The 21,693-nt window shown below is 45.7% G+C and overlaps 1 protein-coding gene across 1 annotated transcript in view; it reads right to left on the bottom strand.

The window, feature by feature from the left end:
- nompB (intraflagellar transport protein 88-like protein nompB) overlaps nt 1-21,693 on the bottom strand; it is a 1,761,410-nt gene that overhangs the window by 1,125,817 nt on the left and 613,900 nt on the right. Inside the window, exon 10 of the mRNA XM_075896456.1 lies at nt 18,322-18,392. Coding sequence (XP_075752571.1) covers nt 18,322-18,392 — 71 coding nt within the window. The remainder of the gene's footprint in view (nt 1-18,321; nt 18,393-21,693) is intronic.

The following is a 21,693-nucleotide window of genomic DNA, read 5'->3' on the forward strand; positions in this document are numbered from 1 at the left end:
AGATCACCTGAGTTTGGTTAGCAGTAAATGCCGAACGTGAGGATGAAGGCTGGCCATTTAGGGTAAGTGAATGGATTCCCAGAGGAAGCAAGCGGGTGAGAGGAGACAGAAAGTTTGGTTGGCAGATGAGATAAGAAAGTTTGTGGGTATTAAGTGGCAACAACAAGCACAGGACCGAGTCAACTGGCGGATATGGGACAGACTTTGTCCTGCTGAGGGGGTAGTCAGGATGATGATGATGATAGTGATCGAATTCTATACTGCTGTCGGTGATCGGGACCTCTGGGCCGCCATGGCGTGACAATATGTGTTCAAAGGTAATTTGGCTGCTTCAGATGCACAGCCATTGGGCAAGGCTTTTTTCTCGGTGTAGCAGGTAAGGCAGTCGGTAGCTACAACGATTCACTTGTTTGCGACAGCGGACATCAGGAACGGTCCCAGTAAGTCTATAGTGATTTGCTGCAACGGTCGGCGAGATAATTCGATGGGCTGCAATCGGCGGTGTTTTACGTCGCTGACAGTACCGGCATGTCCTCACGTAACAAATGAGGTTGGCGGTAAGGCACGGCCAGTAGTAGCTTTCTTGTATCCTCGCGAGCGTTCGAGAAGCACCGAGGTGTCCTGCCATCTGATCATCGTGCATGGTATGGAGGGGTTCTGGTCGCAAAGCTGACGGCAGCACAAGAAGGTACTCATTTGAAGCAGCGAGAAGTTCTTCTTTAGAACAAGGTTGTTTCGTTGCAAAAACGACTCAAGTGCCCACTTTAATACCTTCGAGGTAATCCAGGTCGTCATCCTGGACGTTGGTCGGTGGTAAGTCGAAGGGACACAATACAGGCAGTCGCCCTCGGAGTGTTCTAGTACACGATGGCAGTTTCATACTTCTGAAGTCTCAAGCTCCATCGTGGCAGGTGACCTGAAGGGTCCTTAATGTTGGCTAGCCATCACAAGGCTTCGTAGTAAGTCGCAACACTGAAGCGCCTGCCGTAGAGGTAACGGTGAAACAATGGCATAGCTCAGACAGTAGCAAGGCGCCCCTTTCCTCGTGTGGAATCACTGGCTTCTGCTTTATACGGCGACCGGCTAGCGTAACTAATAACCCTAGCTTTCAAGTCCATTAGTCCTCTGCACAAGCATGGCGCCAAGCTCTACGCCGCTTGCGTTGGTGTATTTCTGGCTCAGCGAATTATTGCAAATCGCAAGTAACGAGGAAGTCTGCAGGCGTCATTGTAGTTTCTTCAAAGTGTCATCCTGCGCCGTTTCCCACTTGAACTCCACATCATTCCTGTTAAAGTTAGTGAGTGGCTCGGCAATGCGAGTGAAGTTCTCGACAAACTCCCTGTGATAGGCGCACCGGCCAAGAAATAGGCGAACTCCATTCTTGTAAGTGGGTCGCGGTAAGTCTACGGCGTCTGTTTCTGTGTGTCGGGATGGACTCCATACTTGCTAGTCACGTGTCCCAGGTACAAGAGCTCCTCCTACGTGAAGTGGCACTTCTCTGGCAACGGGGGAGTCTAGAGGTCTTGATATATTGAAGTAGAATTCGAAGGTGCCGGACATGCTCGTCGAAGCTTTAGGAAAACTTGGCGACGTTGTCCAAGTATACGAGGCAAGTCTGCCACTTGAATCATGCCAATACTTATCCACAACGCGTTGAAAAGTCGCAGGTACTAAGCAAGGACCGAAGGACATGACATTGAACTTCAATAGGCCATTCGGTGGTATAAACACAGTGTTCTCTCACTATCTCTTGTCGACATCGCTTTTCCAACAGCCGGTAAAAAGATCCATCGACGAAAAGTACTTCGCGTTGTGGAGCCGATTCAGCACGTCATCTATCCACGGGAGAAAACACACGTTCTTTTTGTGATTTTTTGTTGGCAGTGATAATCGACGCAGAAATGTAGTTTTCCATTCTTCGACATCCGTGTTGCTGAAGCGATAATAAGGTGTAGTTTCTCAGGTGATGTTTGTAAAGAGAATGTGTCCTAAATTTTTGCAAATCTGAGGCAGATGAGGGAGATTCGTGGGCCAGACTTGCTCATTGTTACAAGGTAAGCAAGTTTCAACTCATTCTGCCAGACGCTTTCACTCTGCGGCTTTGAGCAGATAACAAAAAGTAATAACGCAAATGCGTTCAAGAGGCCGTTTCGAAGATATTTCAGCGTCGGTATCGGCGTTAGCTTGGTTAGTTGTGAGCGAAACATCATCCTATGCATGACCGCGAAATCGAGAATGATGCAAGTAAAATGAGTAATCATAGAAAAAGCTGGAGCAGAGAGGCGATTTAACCAAGGTCGTCTGCGTGGAAAGTGAATGTTCTACCATACTGTCACGCCTCTGCTTGTGAAAGCATTGAAAACAACTTCTGCTTGGAAAAGCAGTGAAAGTAGCTTTCATGCTTCACAAATAGACGCGTCTTGTATGCATGCTTCATGATTCCACATGAAATATTGCAGTAATGATGCGTGGTACAAGCGTCCACTGCTAACAGGCTACCGAATATGAGAATAATATATTGGCTTCATGATTGAGAGACGGTACCCTACTACAAAAGGCAGACACGCTACTGCACCTACTCCCTTCAGGCTACGCAGTGGGTGCATGGCAAATTCAAAAACATTTCCTGCACTAAGTGTTTGAAGTGTGCACTAGAAACAGGATGTTTCTAGAAACAGGATGGTATGACGTTCGACTCCTCAACGCGATAATGTAGGGACCCCTAGTTTTTTTTAAAACAGATCGCGGACACATAGAAAGCAAATAAGTGTGTAGGTCAATCAGCCCAGTGGCATTCGAGGTACATATATAATTTCTGTAGCAATTTATGTATGTACCTCTGATGAAAACATTACACCATCTCCCGTTAAAGCAAACCTTGTAAAGATGTGAAGCAGGGGCCGTTAACGTTAACATTCCATGGTAGCGGCGTTGAAGCTAGCCTCATCGCAGCGTTTGCAGAAGACAAACATTGGGGGAAGTGCAAAGCATGCAGTGATGGACCGGCGTTTCCTACTGGAACATGCCAATCACTGCTAATGCGCAATGAAAGACCGAACACTCTGATTGGAGACAGCGACCGCGTTTAGTTAACGTGCACGTGACGAATTTGTACTGTTCTACGTCCCACCACAGAAATCTCTCACCAGCACTATACCTTGAAGGTGAAGACTCAGATTCTATCTGGGTCTTCACCTAGATAGAATCACCCAGATTCTATTCTGAAGTCCCAGATTCAGTCGACGGATGTGGAGTAATCTGTTTTTTAGTTTTGTATTACGGAAACTCGTAAGCACATGCTGTCTGCGTTGCGAAGCGAGAGTATGCTTAGGAGAAGAGAGAGCAGGGGAGGGAACGCGCATGCGCAGTAAGGGTCGTCACACCGCACATTAGAATGAGATCAACCATGAGAAGCTTCGCATCTAAGACAATATCTTCCGTTTGCTTTTCATTCCCACCACTCTGCACTGAAGCCTTCCCGTGTAGTCCGAGTGCAGGAATAGACAATGTATTCTTGCCATTAAATTTGAGTTGCTGCCACAGTTTTAAGGACGTATTTGTATCCTTATTTCATGAGAGCCGAAGAGCTTACCTTACTCAGTCTCAGTGTTTAGGTCTTTTATTGTGCTTCGTTATTATTTCAAGACTGTCACTCAAGTGCGTTGACGGTGTTTTTTGTGTGCAGTTTGAGCAGTTCCTCGTTTTCTGGCTAAGCTACGCACTTTCTTTATGCACCACCGTTTAGATCTGCTGTGACGTGGTGTCGTCACCCATGACGTCTCATACAGAAGTGTGGCAGCTTGGGCTAGTTTGTATGGCATGAGGATAGTTATAGCACGAGAACAAAACGACGACACAGAGACAAGAAGGAGACGAAGGACATGAGCGCTCGTGTCCTTCGTGTCCTTCTTGTCTCTGTGTCGTCATTTTGTTCTCGCGCTATAACTGTCGTCTCATACGGATTGCAGAATTCGAAAAGTTTTAGCTAAGGTAGGTTGCATAGCTTATGCGCATTTTCGGTTCCCGTCAAACTTCCATAAATATCGTATTGTGTATCCCACGACCTATGCACATCTCCTTCACAGGCTTTCTCATAACTATAAATTCATCACCTACTGCAACTTGTAATATATATATACAGTCAATTCAACTCGCAGTGAACAAAAGCGTAATCAGGGATAACTAGCGCCTGGAATACCAGAGACGACATTAAAGGTGTGGGTGTGTTCAAGAGCTTATTTAAGTATTTGTGATCCGTGTTGGCCGCGAAATCCTATTTGTTAAATCAAAAGTGCCATATAGTTCAATATTAGCATTTGTCAATTCACTCCGACCCCTCATTGTTAGCTCCTGAGGAGCTGAATTGAGCTCTGGATGGTCATACTCACCTCTCAGTATCACGTAGTCTGTCTGACAGTTCCAACCACATCGATTATTCCGTGCAAAACACAAGCTGTACAGCTTGGTTGATATTAAAACGAGCAGAGAGAGACAGCTCGCCATTTCAAAGTCCAATCAGAGCCCAGGCGTCCTCTTTGGGGCTAACTTCTATTTGCCCTAGATTTATTCACTTCATCTATTAGTATTAAGACACCACCTCCACGAGGGTCACGATCTCTACTACAAGGAATATATTTTTCGGAAAAACTTCCGAATCACTAATGGTGCCATCAAGCTAGGATTCTGTCCCCGGCATCACGGAAAGCTGAGTCATGTCAAGGAGGCCAGAAAACTCGCCCGATTTATTCAGAATCATCCGGCAGTTCATAAACAACACTGAAGAGAGAGAGAGAGATAGGTTTATTTACAGAAAGGCAGAGAGGTAGCTTAGGTAGCGATAGCTTGCTCTAGCCTGCTACTCAACACTGGGGGATAGGAAAGGGGAGAAGAAAAACCAATGGATGACGATGGTCAGATAGAGAGATGAGTATGTAAATTCTTTCTAGCTGAGACAAATTTCATAGCTATGCACGTATAGTCCAGCTGCTTCCAAAAAGGTTATAACCGCTTTTATGACCACAATTGCACTGTTGGTGTCTGGCCAAGAGCCCAGCACAGTCTCATCAGTAAATGACTTACTGCGATATCGTTCAGTAAAAGAAATCAGTGTTTGCCGATCACGTGCGTATGCTAAGCAGACGTGGAATATGCGCTCAAGTGTTTCTGGCACATCACAGTGTTCACACGTAGAACCGGTGTCACTGCGACCGATGATATGTGCGCAACGTCTGCTGTACGCAAACCAAGACGAATGCGGTGAATCATACTTGTGAGTTGCCATTTCACTTTAGGGGGCATGCGAAACATCATTTCCTGGTCCAATTTGTGAAGTCGCCGGTGTCGGCATTCCGGTTTGGTCCAGTGCTGAAGTGTGTAGCTGTGCATAACGCAGCGAAGCAGGGCGTTCGTGTCAGCTCGTGAAAACGCAATGCGTACTTCAGAGGCACTGCTTAAGACATTTTTAGCTTCAGCGTCTGCTTCTTCGTTTCCCATCACGCCGAAATGCTCGGCAATCCACTGGAAAGTGATAAAATCACTTGTTGAAGCAACCTGAGTAATTTCTGCGATTTCTATTGCCAAGATGTAATGCAGACCTTGCTTCATGGTGCAATAATAGTTTGCAAAGCGGGTCTGGCATTACAGAAAGTCGTTCAGACTCGAGGTCGCTCTCCGGAAAGAAATTTTATTGCCTACCCGATAGCGAAAAGCTCTGTGGCAGTTGATGTGGTTTTATGGTCCACTTTGAAATGTCGAGCGATATCTATGTCTTGGATGACAAAGGCTGCGGCAGAGGTGTTTATTGTGGCGGACCCGTCGGTGTACAAGTGCAGGGAGTCACCGTACATTTTATAAATGTGATGTAGGGTCCGTTGTCTGAGGCCAACAGAATAAACGAGCGACTTCGTAATTCCAGGTATTGTAAGACAAACAGGTGGTTTAGGCAGGACTCATGGAGGCACTGCAAGAACATTCGGCGGGGAAAACCATGATGGTAGAATATTCTTATGCCGCGATATTACTGTTGAGAAATTGCACTCTGGGTGAGTGGTGGGCAGTACTGATAGTTGGTGCTGTCTGTGTCAGCTCAGCAATCCAAGGTGAACTCTAAGTGGCTCGCAGAGCATTTATACTCTGATGGGACAAGCCCAAGCCTCTGATTTTGTCCCATTTGTTGAAGTACAGCGTAGTAGACCCAAGCATCTTCGTAAGCATTGAGCTTGAACACTCTCTAGCGTCTTCACACAAATAGGTCTCATATTGGAGAGCACCAGCATGCTGTATCGAATGTATCCCACAAGTAGAGCATTTTACAATTGAAGTAGCGATGATTCTGATGGGCCCATCTTGTTCCTGCCACGTGGCGAAGAACGAAAGCAAAGCTCTTCAATTTAGATTTAAGTACTGGGACATGTTTTGTCCGTAATAGATCTCTGTTTACGACAACCCCAAGAAACTTGTGGTGCGTTACAGCAGGCATCGCTGTCCCAATAATAAATATCCGGTATCGCGACATATGCTTGCGCGTGAACGCAAGCACTGCGCATTTATCGAATAAAAGAGTGAGCCCCTGACATCGTAGGTATTTGTATGTTTTCGTCACTGAATGCTGTAGTCCAGCTCGCAATTTCGGACGAGTAGTTCTGGATGCCCATATGCATATGTCGTCAGCGAATGCACTGAAATTCAACATATTTGCACAGCGCAAGACTACGAGTAGTTACGACGTAGCTACAGAAGAAGAGACAAGAACAGAAAGAGCGCTGACTTACACGGAAATTTTGTTAGCGAAAACGCTGTAAATATATACTCGTGGTAAAAAATCACCACGCAATCGTGCAAACTATTTCATCGCAGCAAGATAATAATCATCTCATTATATGGTTACAACGCCACAGCTCAGCACAAGTTCACAATCTATTGTGCCAAAGCCAGAAATTCGATTTCTTTTTAGTCAGAGCAAGCGAAGGCATGCTGATACATTTCCATTTCATTGGCCTCCATAATCTTTCGTGTTAGCTGGTGACGGCGTTTGGCTACAACAGTGCACTTTTAAAATTCCGGTCTGCAACCACAATCCCTACAATGGCTGCCCAAATGATCTTGCACAGCGGAGTATACATTGTAATGATGCTCCTTTAAACGCTCATTTAGGCTCCGGCCCGTTTACCCAAGATATATCTTGCCGCATGACAACGGCTGCGAATAAAGCACGACTATCACACACGCTACAAATAGCCTTCTATGTTTGATTCTGCAACAGCTCCTTGACACGGACTGCGCATTCACCCGCTTGCAGAGCGCTGAAAGCTTTTCTGGGGTAGAGAAAAATATCACTTATCTGCTTTCAAATTGCGAGAAATCCTATGTAGATAGGGAATTACAGCCACGCGTTTTTAGCTACTAGCCAAACCGTTCAGTGGTCCTTCTCGTCCTTGTTTAATTGTCCTAAGCAACTTTCCCGCCACTGAACCCAGCACATGATCAGTGAAACCAGCGCTGATAAGACGGGAAGCTTGCTCAACGAAGCTGCTGATTAACGAGTGGCCGCAAGACTTTTGGAGGACATTTAATAAACAATGATTAGTAATCCCTCTCTTCACGAGCTTTGAATGAGCCGACGAGTACTGTAGAAGAGGTTTGCTTCCTCTGGGCACATATTTGCAGCAAAGGTGATGACTTTAGATGCTTATTCTCAAATCTAAAAACCTTAACAAAGCAACCTGCGGAAGCCTATGCATCAGAATAAGAGGTACCATGCACCCATGGAAAACACGTAATACGTTTGAAATGGCAGCTTCGAAGCCCTGATCATCGCAGTATAAAAGCGCAAAAAAACGTCAACAAAACGAAACACCTTCACGACAGCCGTTCTGTCGAAGTGGGTAGCCAAGAGTCGGTCATGGTGAGCGAAAAAACTGTCACTTAAAACAGGTGCTTTGCATGAACCGATGCACACTCCTCTTTTTTGAATGAAAGTGCCTCCGTTCCATGATACAAACATTGTCTTTACGTAAAAGCCAACGAGCTCAAGAAAACCACTGTCTGTTACGCCCGCAGCATTCTGCAACGCAATTGAACCGAAGTTGTCCGTGCAGTCCTCAAAAAGTTGCTTAGGACCATAAAACAGGACCGAGAAGCACCAGTGAACTGCGTGGCTAGTAGCTGAAAGAGCGTATCGGTGATTCCCTATCTACATAGAATTTCTCACACTTTGAAAAGAATATGTGATAAGGTAAATGTGAAGGTGGTTTTATCTCCCCCAGAAAAACTTTCGGCGCTCTGCAAACGGGTGAATGCGCAGTCTGCACGAAGGAGCTGTTGCACAATCAATCATACGAGGCTATTCGTAACATGTGTGATAGCCGTGGTTTATTTGCCCCCGTTGTCATGTGGCAAGATATATGTTTAACAAACAGGCTGGTGCCTGAATGAGCATTTAAAAGAGCATTATTGCAATGTATACTCAGCTGTGCAAGGTCATTTGGGCATCCATTGTAGGAATTGTGGTTGCAGACCGGAATTCTAAAAGTGCACTATTGTAGCCAAACACCGTCACCAGCTAACACGAGACATTATGGAGGCCAATGAAATGCAAATGTTGGGTGATCGATGCATCAGCATGTCTTCGCTTGCTTTGACTAAAAAGTAATCGAGTTTCTGGCTTTTGCACAGTAGATTGTGAGCTTGTGCTGAGCTGTGGCGTTGTAACCATATAATGAGATGATGATTATCTTGCTACATGCAGTAGGTTGCCCGATTGCGTGGTGATGTTCTAAAATGAGTATATATTTCTAGCATTTTCGCTAATAATATTTCAGTTGAAGTCAGCGCTCCGTCTATCCTTGTCTCTTCTTCTGCAGTTATGTCGTTATTACTCGTAGTCTTGCGCTGTGCAAATATGTTATTCTCAGTCACCAACTAGCCCAAGCATCTGTCTGATAACGTTATATCGATCGGTGGCTCCGTTATTTGTCGTCATGTAAATGGTGCAGTCCCTAAGTTAGCCAAAAATCCAAGCATACAGTCGCCCACCGATGTCGAAATCTTCCAGGGCGCCAATGATCGCATAATGCAGCACAATATTGTAGGCACCCTTAATGTCCAGAAAGACTGCCGCCACAAGTCTGCGTCGGCTTCTTTCCTCTTCAACGCTGGTGATCAAGTAGACCACACCATCAATGCCAGATCGGCCTCTTCTGAAGCCGTTCAGAAATGTACAAAAAGAGTTGTTGCTCTCTAGAAGCCACTCTAATTTTGACAGTATCATTTTTTTCATTACTTTCCCAACGCAGCTGGCCAAGGTGATTGGTCTGTAAGAGGAAAGTGCATAAGAACACATCCCCGGTTTAAGCAACGCAATAATGCGACTGCATTTCCAATTAGCTAAGATTTCTACTGACTCCCATGAGGTGTTCAAATGAGATAACAGGATATGTCGTGCTTCTGTACTAAGATGGTGCAGTGCAGCATACGTGATTCCGTCGGGTCTCGGTGCCGATGAGCGTCGGTAGGCAGAAATTGCAGCGTCAAGCTCATGCATTGTAAAACGCGCATCAAGGCGCTCGTCAGGCGATGGAGGCGCAATGGTAGTAAGACGCTCATTAGTTGCAAGATCATCAGTGGTGTCCACGATGAGGCTATAATAGTCGCTGTCTATCTGAACTTCTGTTCGCCCTCGATATAGAGCAACAGCTTGAAATGGTTGAGGTTGTTGAGGAGTTGTCTGCAATCTTCGTACCACCCGCCAGATCTTAGATAGAGGTTGCTTAGAGTCCAGAGAGATGCGCAGAACTTACTCCAACGCTGCCTGTCAATCTTGTCAAGATGCGGAAGAACATGTCGTTGAGCTCCACGGCAGGCGGAAAGGTCTAGAGGCGACTTTTTTCGTCTGTGTCGCCGTTCTGCACGGCGAAGGATTGCACGAAGAGCCTCGTATTCAACTGCTGATCTGTGCATTGGTAGGTTAACCTGCTTGGTTGTGTCAAACAGTGAAGAAGCAATGATGTCCTCTACCTCGGATGGATCAGTTATGTGCTCACAGCTAGACTTGACAGATGCCTAGAACAGTGTCCAGTTGAATTGACGGATGTAGCGTGTGTGAACGCGGTGAAACTACCTGAACTGAACATAGGTTGAAAGGTGGTCACTGCCGTGATTGTCGAAATCTGTGCAGCAACATTCGGACTACAGAAGGCTTCTGGAAACGAAACAGAGGTCGAGGCAGCTGCTGTAGAACGTGCCACAAATAAATGCATGTGATGCATCGTTGAGCACACTTAGTCCATAGTTGCATACTAAATTGGCCGAATTCTTTCCGCGATAATTCATTGTAGTGCTGCCCTAGAGAGGATGATGTGCATTAAAATCGCCAATTTCAATGTTTGGTCTTTGTGCTGCTTGAAGAATGGTCCCCAGGCGGAAGCAGTCTGTCTGTGTGCTTGGGTGTATCTATGCTCCTATTACTTAGAATGTCCGTTTTTATGTGTTATAGTCAGTCTCACGTAATCACTGCTGGTATGAGATGGATCATCATGTCTCAAGAACGTCAAATTATGGCGTGTAAATTCGAGAACTTTGCTCATACGTTTATCACTGCGGGACTAAATCTGGATATATCCAGATATACACGAAAAGTTGAAACTATATTCGGTTCACATAAAACAATAACAGGAAATTGATATATAAAACCCATTGTCTGAAGTCCTACAAACGGCTACGTCAACCACGAGCATTCCGTTGCATAACAAGTGACTGGCGCATGCGTTCTTCGAACATCAATGCCAAATCCACTTATTGAAGAACCGCTATAGGAGACTCCAAAGCCTCAAGTAGCTGCACAGCCACGAGTGTTGAAGATTGGGCGAGTTGGTTCGTCGTACTTGAAGTGGTATAGCGCATTACGGGGAAGAAGAAACGGCCGAGCAGACCGACACAAGAGGACAGAGCGCTAACTTCCAACTGAGCTTTATTGTCAAATTGCATCAAATAAGTAGACCGGCGCAAGCATACAAAACCACCCTAACGCAACGACAAGATAACACACAACATCATACCGTCACATATCACACATTCATAGGCGGTTACTCTGATTAAGGAAGGCCACTTCATGTTCTGATAAACCCAAAGAAGGGGCGCTAATACACGTGCTGCCAGCTCTTGCTATACAATGCGCTTCTATAATTTCCCGAGTTAATTGCGACGGGTGCTTTTTTATCACTTCACACTGGTCAAACATGGGGGTACATCCACAATCGCGACAGTGAATTCCAATGTGGCCCTGAATTACTTTGTGAGCATTATAATGGTGCTCTTTTAGCCTTTCATTAAGGCATCGCCCCGTTTGGCCGAAATACCACATACCACATGAGAATGGAATCGCGTAAACACCCGTCGCAATAAACTCGGGAAATTATAGAAGCGCATTGTATAGCAAGAGCTGGCAGCACGTGTATTAGCGCCCCTTCTTTGGGTTTATCAGAACATGAAGTGGCCTTCCTTAATCAGAGTAACCGCCTATGAATGTGTGATATGTGACGGTGTGATGTTGTGTGTTATCTTGTCGTTGCGTTAGGGTGGTTTTGTATGCTTGCGCCGGTCTACTTATTTGAAGCAATTTGACAATAAAGCTCAGTTGGAAGTTAGCGCTCTGTCCTCTTGTGTCGGTCTGCTCGGCCGTTTCTTCTTCTCCGTAATGCGCTATACCACTTCAAGCTGCACAGCCGCCTTAGCAGCGGGAGTGTTTAGGCTGCTGAGGATCTGGCGCATCGAACCCATCAAATTTTTAAGCATTACCTTGACATTTGCGCTGCCCGTCTTCTTGTTTTCTTCATTGGAGGCAGGGGCACTATGTGATGATGGCGCTATGGTGGCTCTTGACGGTAGTGAAGGCCACAGGGTCTCCGACGTGGTGAGAGCCAATTACTGGTTGCCTTGTACTTGCGTTGACTGTATTTGCACTTGCGCATCTTTATCCTCCTTTCTGGGCGACAAAAGTAGGCTTTTTTTGTGTGTGTTTGTGTTAGATCGTCATTACGGTATTTTTTGTCGCGGTGCTGCCTTGTTTGATTTTCTTATTCCTTGTTTGATTTGTCGCGGTGCTTCCTGTGTTTTTTCCCTGGTTGTGTTTGCTGCTGTTTGGTTACCGTTCATTTGTGTATCGCAGATACGTTGTGCCATGTTGTAATTTTTTTTTAGATATTGTGCAAGCGTTGTCATTTACACGTTGTTTTCGAGTGTTGTACGCATGTACTGAATGTGATTTGTTTTTCACGTTTCAATTGTATTTTTTGTCTTCTAAACCCACTCCCCTCTATAATGCTGTATGCCCTGAGGGTACAATAAATAAACAATAAATAAGAGGCCGTGAGGGCACAGCTTTGTGTGTCAAATTTTATAAGCTATGAGCACTGCTGCTTCGTTCGCGTCGGTGTCGCTAATGATGTTTGCGGCACCATACAGCCCTTCCAGCTTCTTTGTGAGTAGAGTGGTTTCGAACCATCTTCTTCAGGATACTCATTTCATTCCACAGTTTGGGACATTCCTTTGATGTTGCGTCTCAGGCGCCTGAGCAGTTTGGGCATTTGGCCGCAGCACTGCACTTATCGCCATCATGAAGGCCACCGCAATGCTTGCAGGTTACTGCACCCTTGCAAACTGCTATAACGTGCCCAAATTTCATGCATTTATGACATTGCAGAGGTTTTGGTACGTAAGGACGTATCGAATGCCTCTCGTACCCAACTTTTACTTGTGTGGGTAACGTCATTGACGGAAGAACTCCTGTTGTCGTTTTTTCATACGTGGAGAGTGCGCGAACCAAAATTTCTCCTAATTGAACAATTGCTTTCGGCATGTCCAATAAGGCCTTCGTAGTGACCTTCATGGACAGGATATTTTTTTCGAAACTTATGCGTACTTCCACGACTTTCCCTGGGACGATGAGCTCAAAGTACTCCGACAGGCTCTGCCTATTCATAAAGTTCAAGATACCTGTCTTCGATGCAGGCACACACGAAATTGTGTACGACCGCATGATACTCACCTTTGTCTGTGCTTACCAGCCTTCGGCGATGTCCGGCTGATTTTTCTCTTCAGGCGTCGGCTTGGTGCGACCACGTAGTCGCTGTCCGAAGCCATATCTTCAACGAAGGAGTCATCAGAATTGTCAACGTGGACCATGCTTGGGCAGGCGTGAGAAGTTGCGTCAGACGCACTATGATGTGGTTCGTTCGGTCCCAGTTGCTGCATGGGGTTTCGGTCCCCCATTAACAACACTGACAGTGGTGATCTATCGTTGACCGTAGTAAGTCAACATGCTTTAATCGGCCTAATTCGATGTGTGGGTTCTAACGTCCCAAAACTACCATTTGATTATGAGAGACGCCGCAGTGGAGGGCTCCGGCGATTTTGACCACCCGGGGTTGTTTAAGGTGCTCCCAGATCTGAGCACACGAGCTACAACATTTCTGCCTCCATAGGAAATGCAGCCGCCGCAGCCGGGATTCGATCCCGCACCCTGCGGGTCAGCAGACAAGTACGTTAGCCACTAGACCACCGCTACAGGGCTTAATCGGCCAAGCCATTCATAAAATATGTACTTGGCACCGTTTAACTACTGGGAGTTGAATGAAAGGCATACTGTATTGTTTTGTTTTTTTTATTTGCCTTACTCTATTCCAGCTATTGCTTTCTTTTCAGTCCTAGAGCAACAAAATAATCTTCCGATTCGCTTATCCTGAGCCCTTCTCGTTTCTTCGCATGCGACAAAACAACCTGCTTATCTGTGAATTACGCAAAGCTAGAAATAACTGGTCGAGGTTGGTTTGCAATGAACTTTACTAGTTATGTGCCCTTTTGATTGCAATATAACCACACGCCAGAGCGTAAGAACATAACTCCAACAATCTCTTCTCTACTGCTTTATACAATTTATTCTTACCTGCACCCTGAATGCCAATAAAAAAAGTAAATTCGGCCTTCTCCTATGGTTTCCAATATACACCTTTTTGGTCAAGCAATCGCAATCTCGTATTGCGATTTTCGCAGGCTTCTAGATGCGAAGCTTCTTAAGGTCGAGCCCAACCGGGTGTGCGGCATGACCACCCTTACTGCGCATGCGCACCCCGCCCCATCTCTCCTTTCCAACGCCAATGCCCTCATATTTCTAGGGCATGTTGCCAATGCTCACTCCTAGTCTCTCCTCTGGGCACCCTTTCCAGCAGCGTTTGCGTCTTCATTGTGCATTGTTGTTCCCTTCTCCTCTCTTGTCTTGCAAAGTTCACGCACACAGCGTCTGTTAGCCTTCGCCCACCCTCTTCCTTTTTTCTAATCATCCATCTCTCAGGCGTTTACACCCCTCCCCTGCGCAAGTACGTGCCCTCCCCAACTCTCTCCTCTCTCATGCTTTCTTCGTCTCTCGCCTCGCAACGCCGACGCAGGCAGCATCTGCTAGCGAATTTTTCATTGCAAAACTTGGCAGATCCCACGTACAGGAGGAATCGACGATATGCGAAGCATAAATGAGGAAGGTTATGTTACTTTACAATGAGCGCAACGTTTTCAAGTGGACGTAAATTATGTCATATATGACTTCAATGCCATGATTGATACGTTTGAACGTGTCATTTACCTTCGTTGTTAATTCACGTCACGTGATACCGAATTTAGTGTATGCTGGGCTAGCGAAACGGCCACGAGCACGCTACGAGGGTAGCGTGTAGTCATGTTTTACATGACACGCTTACATGATTGTCGTGTTTGACCATTTCATCATCATCATCATTATTTGTTTTCCCTTAAGGGCCCCTGACATAAGGAGGGGGGGGGGGGGTCGACCAAAGATACACAAAGGCAATTCCATACCAAGAACATAAGGTAGGTTAAAATTCAAGAATTCGAATGACAGAGCAATAATAAAAACATAACTCGTTATACTACAAATAGCAAGATTAAAAAATGAGAGAAAGGCAACTGGCTACACAGAAATTATGACAGTGCAGTTGTAAAATGAGTTTCGAGTCAGGTTTGAAACTTCACAGTATTTCGTTAGTTGGCTATTGCATTCGGAAGCCGATTCCAGTTCTCAATTGTTAACGGGAGGAAAGATTTGTTAAAAGCGTTGGTTGAACCTTTTAATATTTGGACAATCAAAGAATTGAAGACACAGTGCGAAGTTCGAATTGGTGACAGAAGCATGGAGTCATGTAGGTAAGAATAGGTAAAATACAGTTTGGGAAATAAACAAACTGTATTATGTTCATCATCCATTCGCGTCACGTGATACCGAATTTGGTATATGTGAAGCTAGCGAAGCGGCCGCGAGCGTGCTAACGCGCGTAGCATGCAATCATGTTTTACGTGACAGCATGCCATGAGTATCATGTTTGGTCACGTCATTTACTTTCGTCGCCCATACACGCACGTAATACCAAATTTGCTATATGTGAAGCTAGCGAAACGACTACGAGCACATGAAGAGCCTAGTATGTTGCCTTGGTCCTACATGACGTGCGTGTCATGATTATCATGTTTGTATTGGTCATATACCTTCGTCATACACTAACGTCACGTAACACCAAAATTTCGTATAAGTGAAGCTATTGAAACAATCTCAAGCGCACAATGAGCGTAACATGTAGACATGTTTCACATGACAAGCATTTCATGATTATTATGTTTAGACGTGTCGTTTACCTTTGTCTTCCACTCGCGCCACGTAGTATGTGAAGCTAGCGAAACGGCAGCGAGCGCATCATGAGCGTATGCAGTAGTCAAGCTGTTACATGACAAGCATCTCATATTTATCATGCTTGCACCAGTCAGATATCTTCTTCATTCGTCCACGTCCCGTAATACCGAATTCAATATACGTGAAGTTGACGAAACGACCGCGAGCGCATCATGAGTGTCGCATGAAGTCATGTTAAATGACATGCATGTCATCATTAACATGATTCGACGTGTCATTTACCTTCATCGTTCATTCATGTCATGTAATAACAAATTTGGTATATGCGAAGATAGCGAAGCGGCCACGAGCACAACATGAGCGTGGCATATTGTCATGTTCTTATGACACGCACGTCTTCATTATCATGTTTAGACCAGTGACATACATTCGTCACTCATTCACGTGACGTAATACCTAATTCGGTATACGTAATGCTAACAAAACTGCCGCAAGCCCATCATGAGCTTGGCACGTAATCATGTCGTTACGCGACACGGATAGGATGGTTTCAATGTTAAGGTCTGTCGCTTGTGTTCGCCATGCAGTCATGCCATACCACACCAGTTTTGCAACATGTCATGTGAATGATACTACCACAAGAGCAGCAAGACCATAAAATGTAAATCATGACATTCATTCTTGACATCATAACATACATCTCATGATTTGACTATTGTGACAAGTTACTTATGCTCGTCATACAGTAATGTTATGGCATACCAATTTTGGTATTGATAACGTTATCGAAACGGCCAGGAGAGCTGGAAGTTATAGTCGGCTAGATAGATAGATAGATAGATAGATAGATAGATAGATAGATAGATAGATAGATAGATAGATAGATAGATAGATAGATAGATAGATAGATAGATAGATAGATAGATAGACAGACAGACAGACAGACAGACAGACAGACAGACAGACAGACAGACAGACAGACAGACAGACAGACAGACAGACAGACAGATAGATAGATAGATAGATAGATAGATAGATAGATAGATAGATAGATAGATAGATAGATAGATAGATAGATAGATAGATAGATAGATAGATAGATAGATAGATAGATAGATAGATTTCAAATGCCGAAGTCCGCTTAGAATCACTTCGCACTTAAAAACAATCAAACCAACCACCTTTGAAACCGACGCCTTACCAGTAGAGCTACCTACAGCGGTGGCCATCTTCCCATTCACTTTTTTGGTATTTCAGCGAGCGTACATTTTCACGGAGTTGCCACATGTAGACATGACGGCATATGTGGAGCATTCCTTCCGGCTACCATACCATCTTTCGGACATGGCGAAAAAATTGTCACTTTTTCTGTCAATTTTCTCAGTTGAATAAATGACATTTCTGATCATATTAACCCAAATATCACGGTTCGACATTTTGCAGACGACTGCCTGATTTGTAACTAGCTGACTGTAACGACTGTAATGACTGTAACTAGTCGCAGTGATCAAAATCGCATTAAATGCTACATAAAAAATTATGAGTGACTGGTGCGATACGTGGAAAATGAAAATAAACTACAAGTAAGACTATGTATATAACGATAACCAATAAAACTGAAAAATATACACTCCTTCGAATATAAGATGGATGGCAGCGCTCTAAACCGTGTAAGCCATTTTAAGTACCTCGGACTTACTATATCCAATGATCTAAACTGGAAAACACACATAGATAACATATGCTCCTCTGCTGAAAAAAAAGCTCTGGCACTTGAGGCGAAAGTTAAAACTTGCTCTAGAGCAAACTAAATTAACTGCGTACTTAGCGCTTGTTCGTCTTACTCTAGAGTACGCGAGCGTCGTCTGGGATCCCTTTAAAAACAACCTGATAGAAATAATTGAAAAAATCTAAAGAGCCGCAAGGTTCATCTAACAAAGTATCGATCAACTGATTCCGTAACCGAGATGATTAACGAATTGAACTTGCTATTAGTTGCTCAATGCTGGAGGATAACTAGATTGAAAATTCTGTATCTTATTCATTGTAACAATTTCATTTCAATAACCAAAAATATAAAAAAGAGCGAGTGTCCCGAACAGTCAGATGCAGCCACCAAGAGCATACTCTATGAATTACAGCATAAATAGATTCACATAAATACTCGTTTTTCCCCAAAACACTCGAGGAGTGGAACTCACTGCCACATGAACTACTGACAGTAGACATTGTATGCAAGTTTGAAACTGGGATAACTAAACTTTCACTTTGACTGCAGACACATAGCCTATACATTGCGTATTCAATTTGCCTAAAGAAAAATGTCGCTTCTTGTTTTATAGGAGCTGATGCCTTCAGTGACCGCGGAAAAATTGATGGTACCAGAATTTACTAGTGTCTATAGCTCTTCTTGCTACCATTGTACCTTTTCTATCATTGTATAACGTGTAATACTGCATTGTCTTTTGCGTGTACTGTACCTTTAGTTTGTCCTCAATTGCGACTGGACTGCATGTTTTTCTCTTTTTATTGCATTTCTTGTAACGCAACCACTCTGTAACGGCCTTCGGCAAACAGTATTGATAAATAAAATAAATAAATATAAAAAACGGTGGTCAAATGCTGGCACTTACCTCTCTCGCTCAATCTGTTGCAGCGAGTCATTCTTGATCTCCTCATAGTAAAGCATTTCGGCAGGGTCACCCTGTAAAGGCAAGCATTGCGAGTGAATAAATTAACATTCAATGATTGATTGATATGTAGGGTTTAACGTCCTAAAACCAACATATGATTATGAGAGACGCCGTAGTGGAGAGCTCCGGAAATTTTGACCACCTCGGGTTCTCTAACGTGCGCCCAAATCTGAGCACTTGAGCCTACAACATCTCTGCCTCCGTCGAAAATGCAGACGCCGCAGCCGGGATTCAATCCCGCGATCTGCGGGTCAGCAGCCGAGTACCTTACACTAGACCACCGCGGCGGGACAATAAATTAACGTCAATCACTTCTACTCGTAACGCCATTTTCTTCTTCAGTGAGGCACTCAACTGTCTATGTGTAGTTTTCATGGCATGCTTACACGTTTGACGTCACAACCGGCTATAAAATTTATGCGTTTATTTAATAAAAGAGTCTTTATTTGTGGCCACACTCAGTGGCTGACTGCAGGGTCGCTGGAACCACGTAAGCAAATGCGGCGAAGGAACCGTAAAGTGAAAATCACCGCCAAAGCACTCCGTATAAATGGTTAAACAGCAAAAGCTCATACGCGCGACCCCGGTGTTTAGCTGTCAGTTTTATTCCACGTGACAATAAAGCAATTCCAAATTATTATTTATATATTAGGGCTTCTGATTTAGGTTGTTTGGTGTGGGCTCGCCACAATGTTAATTCACATCACGGTTATGGGGGAGTGTAATGCGCGGTCAAATGCGAATTGTATCGGGAACGCCGTGATAGCGTTTGTTAGAAACGCTGTTCGTTCGAACAGCGTTTCTAACAAACAACGCTTGAAGCTTTGTTTCTATCGAACAACGCCTGAAGCGTTGTTCGATAGCGTTTGTTCGAAACGCTGTGGTAGCGTTTGTTCGAAACGCTGTGCAAACGGCGATAGCACAGGCCGGCGCAGCCAGGCCTAAAAAACAAAACACAAATAAACAAACCCAATGCATGGTTCGCGGCATTACCCCCCCTCTAAGAGTGCATCGACCCGATGCTAACATAAGGGACAGTCCACACAAATTAAAAGTTCGTCATCGTCCTTAAAAAGGTTTTAAGCGAACCACATGGACGACTTCGGGCCGCGTGCGTCGTCGTGATGTACGGGAGTCTCCATCGGTGATCAATTCGTACGTTAGTTCGCCAACACCTCGTATAATCTGGTAGGGTCCGCAATAGCGTCGTAGAAGTTTCTCACTGAGTCCACGTCGTCGAGTGGGAGTCCAAACCCACACACGATCTCCAGGATGGTACTCGGCGTCTCGGCGTCGGAGATTGTAGCGTCCGGCATCCACCAGTTGCTGGTCCGTTATACGAGCTCGAGCGAGCTGGCGGGCCTCCTCCGCACGTTGGAGGTATCCTTGGACGTCGGCGTTGAGGTCGTCGTCTTCTACGTGCGGACGCATGGCGTCGAGCATCGTAGTCGGCCGTCTTCCGTAGACGAGCTCGAACGGTGTCATCTGCGTGGTCTATTGAACAGCCGTGTTGTACGCAAACGTGACGTACGGGAGGACTTCGTCCCACGTCTTTTGTTCAACGTCGACGTACATAGACAGAATATCCGCGATTATCTTATTGAGCCGTTCCGTTAGTCCATTCGTTTGGGGGTGGTACGCCGTCGTTCTTTGGTGATCTGTGTTGCTGTAGCGTAAGATTCCTTGCATGAGCTCCACAGTGAAGGTCGTTCCGCGGTCCATGATTAGGACCTCAGGGGCTCCATGTCGCAGCACAATTTGGTTAATAAAGAACTTTGCAACTTCTTGTGCAGTTCCCCTAGGAAGAGCGGTGGTCTCTGCGTAGCGCATCATGTAGTCTGTCGCCACGACAATCCATTTGTTCGCGGATCGGGATGTAGAGAACGGGCCCAGAAGGTCCATTCCGATTTGTTGGAAGGGCCTCGTTGGGACGACGATCGGCTGCAGAAGTCCGGCTGGTCTCGTCGGTGGTGTTTTTCGTCACTGGCCGTCACGGCAGCTCCGGACGTAGTGGGTGACATCGGATGTAAGGCGGGGCCAAAGGTATTTCGCCTTGATTTTTGTAATCGTGCGAGCTGTTCCGAGATGTCCGGAAGACGGGTCGTCGTGGCACGCTTCCGAAATTTCGTCACGAAGGTCTGCGGGGATGACAAGTAGATAATTCGTTCTGGTTCCGGGGTTGAAATTCTTCTTCACTAGGATGGAGTTTTTGAGGCTGAATGCTGGTAAGTTGCGCTTGAACGCTCTAGGCACTGCGACGTTGCGTCCTTCGAGGTAGTCTATCATGGCGCGGAGGTCAGGGTCGGCACGCTGCTGGGCGGCTAGGTCGCTCTCTGTCATGACTCCGAAGAACGCGCTGTCTTCATCGGAGTCCTGTGGTGGTGGGTCGACGGGGGCGCGGGACAGGCAGTCGGCGCCGGAGTGTTTCCTGCCGGATTTGTAGAATATTGCAACGTCAAACTCTTGCAGGCGCAAGCTCCACCGCCCAAGACGGTCAGAGGGGTCCTTCATATTGGCGAGCCAACACAGCGCATGATGGTCTGTCACAACCTTAAACGGTCTACCATAGACGTATGGGCGAAATTTCGAAATGGCCCATATGATAGCCAGGCACTCTTTCTCGGAGGCAGAGTAGTTTCTTTCCTCCTTCGACAGACCACGGCTTGCATAAGCGATTATCTTTTCGTAACCGCTTTGCTTTTGGACGAGGTCGGCACCCAAACCAATATCACTGGCGTCCGTGTGCATTTCCGTTTCGGCGTTTTCGTCCAAATGAGCGAGCACGGGCGGGTTTCGCAGACGTTGTTGCAGCTCGCAGAATGCCTTTTCTTGGTCGTTTTCCTAGCTGAAAGGGGTGCTTTCTTTCGTCAGGTGCGTGAGTGGCTCTGCAATGCGTGCGATGTTTGCGACGAAGCGCCGGTAGTATGCGCACAGTCCGAGAAACCTTCGCACACCCTTCTTATCTTTCAGCCTTGGGAAGTTCGCAATGGCTGATGTTTTTGCCGGGTCAGGTAGGACTCCCGCGGCGTTCACGACGTGACCCAAGAACTTGAGTTCCTCGTACGTGAAACGGCACTTCTCAGGCTTCAGCGTTAACCCCAACATACGAATGGCCTCGAGTACAGATTCCAACCTTGTGAGGTGTTCGTTGAAAGTCCGGGCGAATACGACAACGTCGTCGAGGTATTCGAGGCAAGTGTGCCACTTCAGGCCTGCTAGCACAGTGTCCATGACTCTCTGAAACGTTGCGGGCGCCGTGCACAGCCCAAACGGCATCACCTTGAACTCGTATAGACCATCCGGGGTTATAAA

Source organism: Rhipicephalus microplus, chromosome 5 (assembly GCF_043290135.1).
Source record: "Rhipicephalus microplus isolate Deutch F79 chromosome 5, USDA_Rmic, whole genome shotgun sequence".
Taxonomy (NCBI): Eukaryota; Metazoa; Arthropoda; class Arachnida; order Ixodida; family Ixodidae; genus Rhipicephalus; species Rhipicephalus microplus.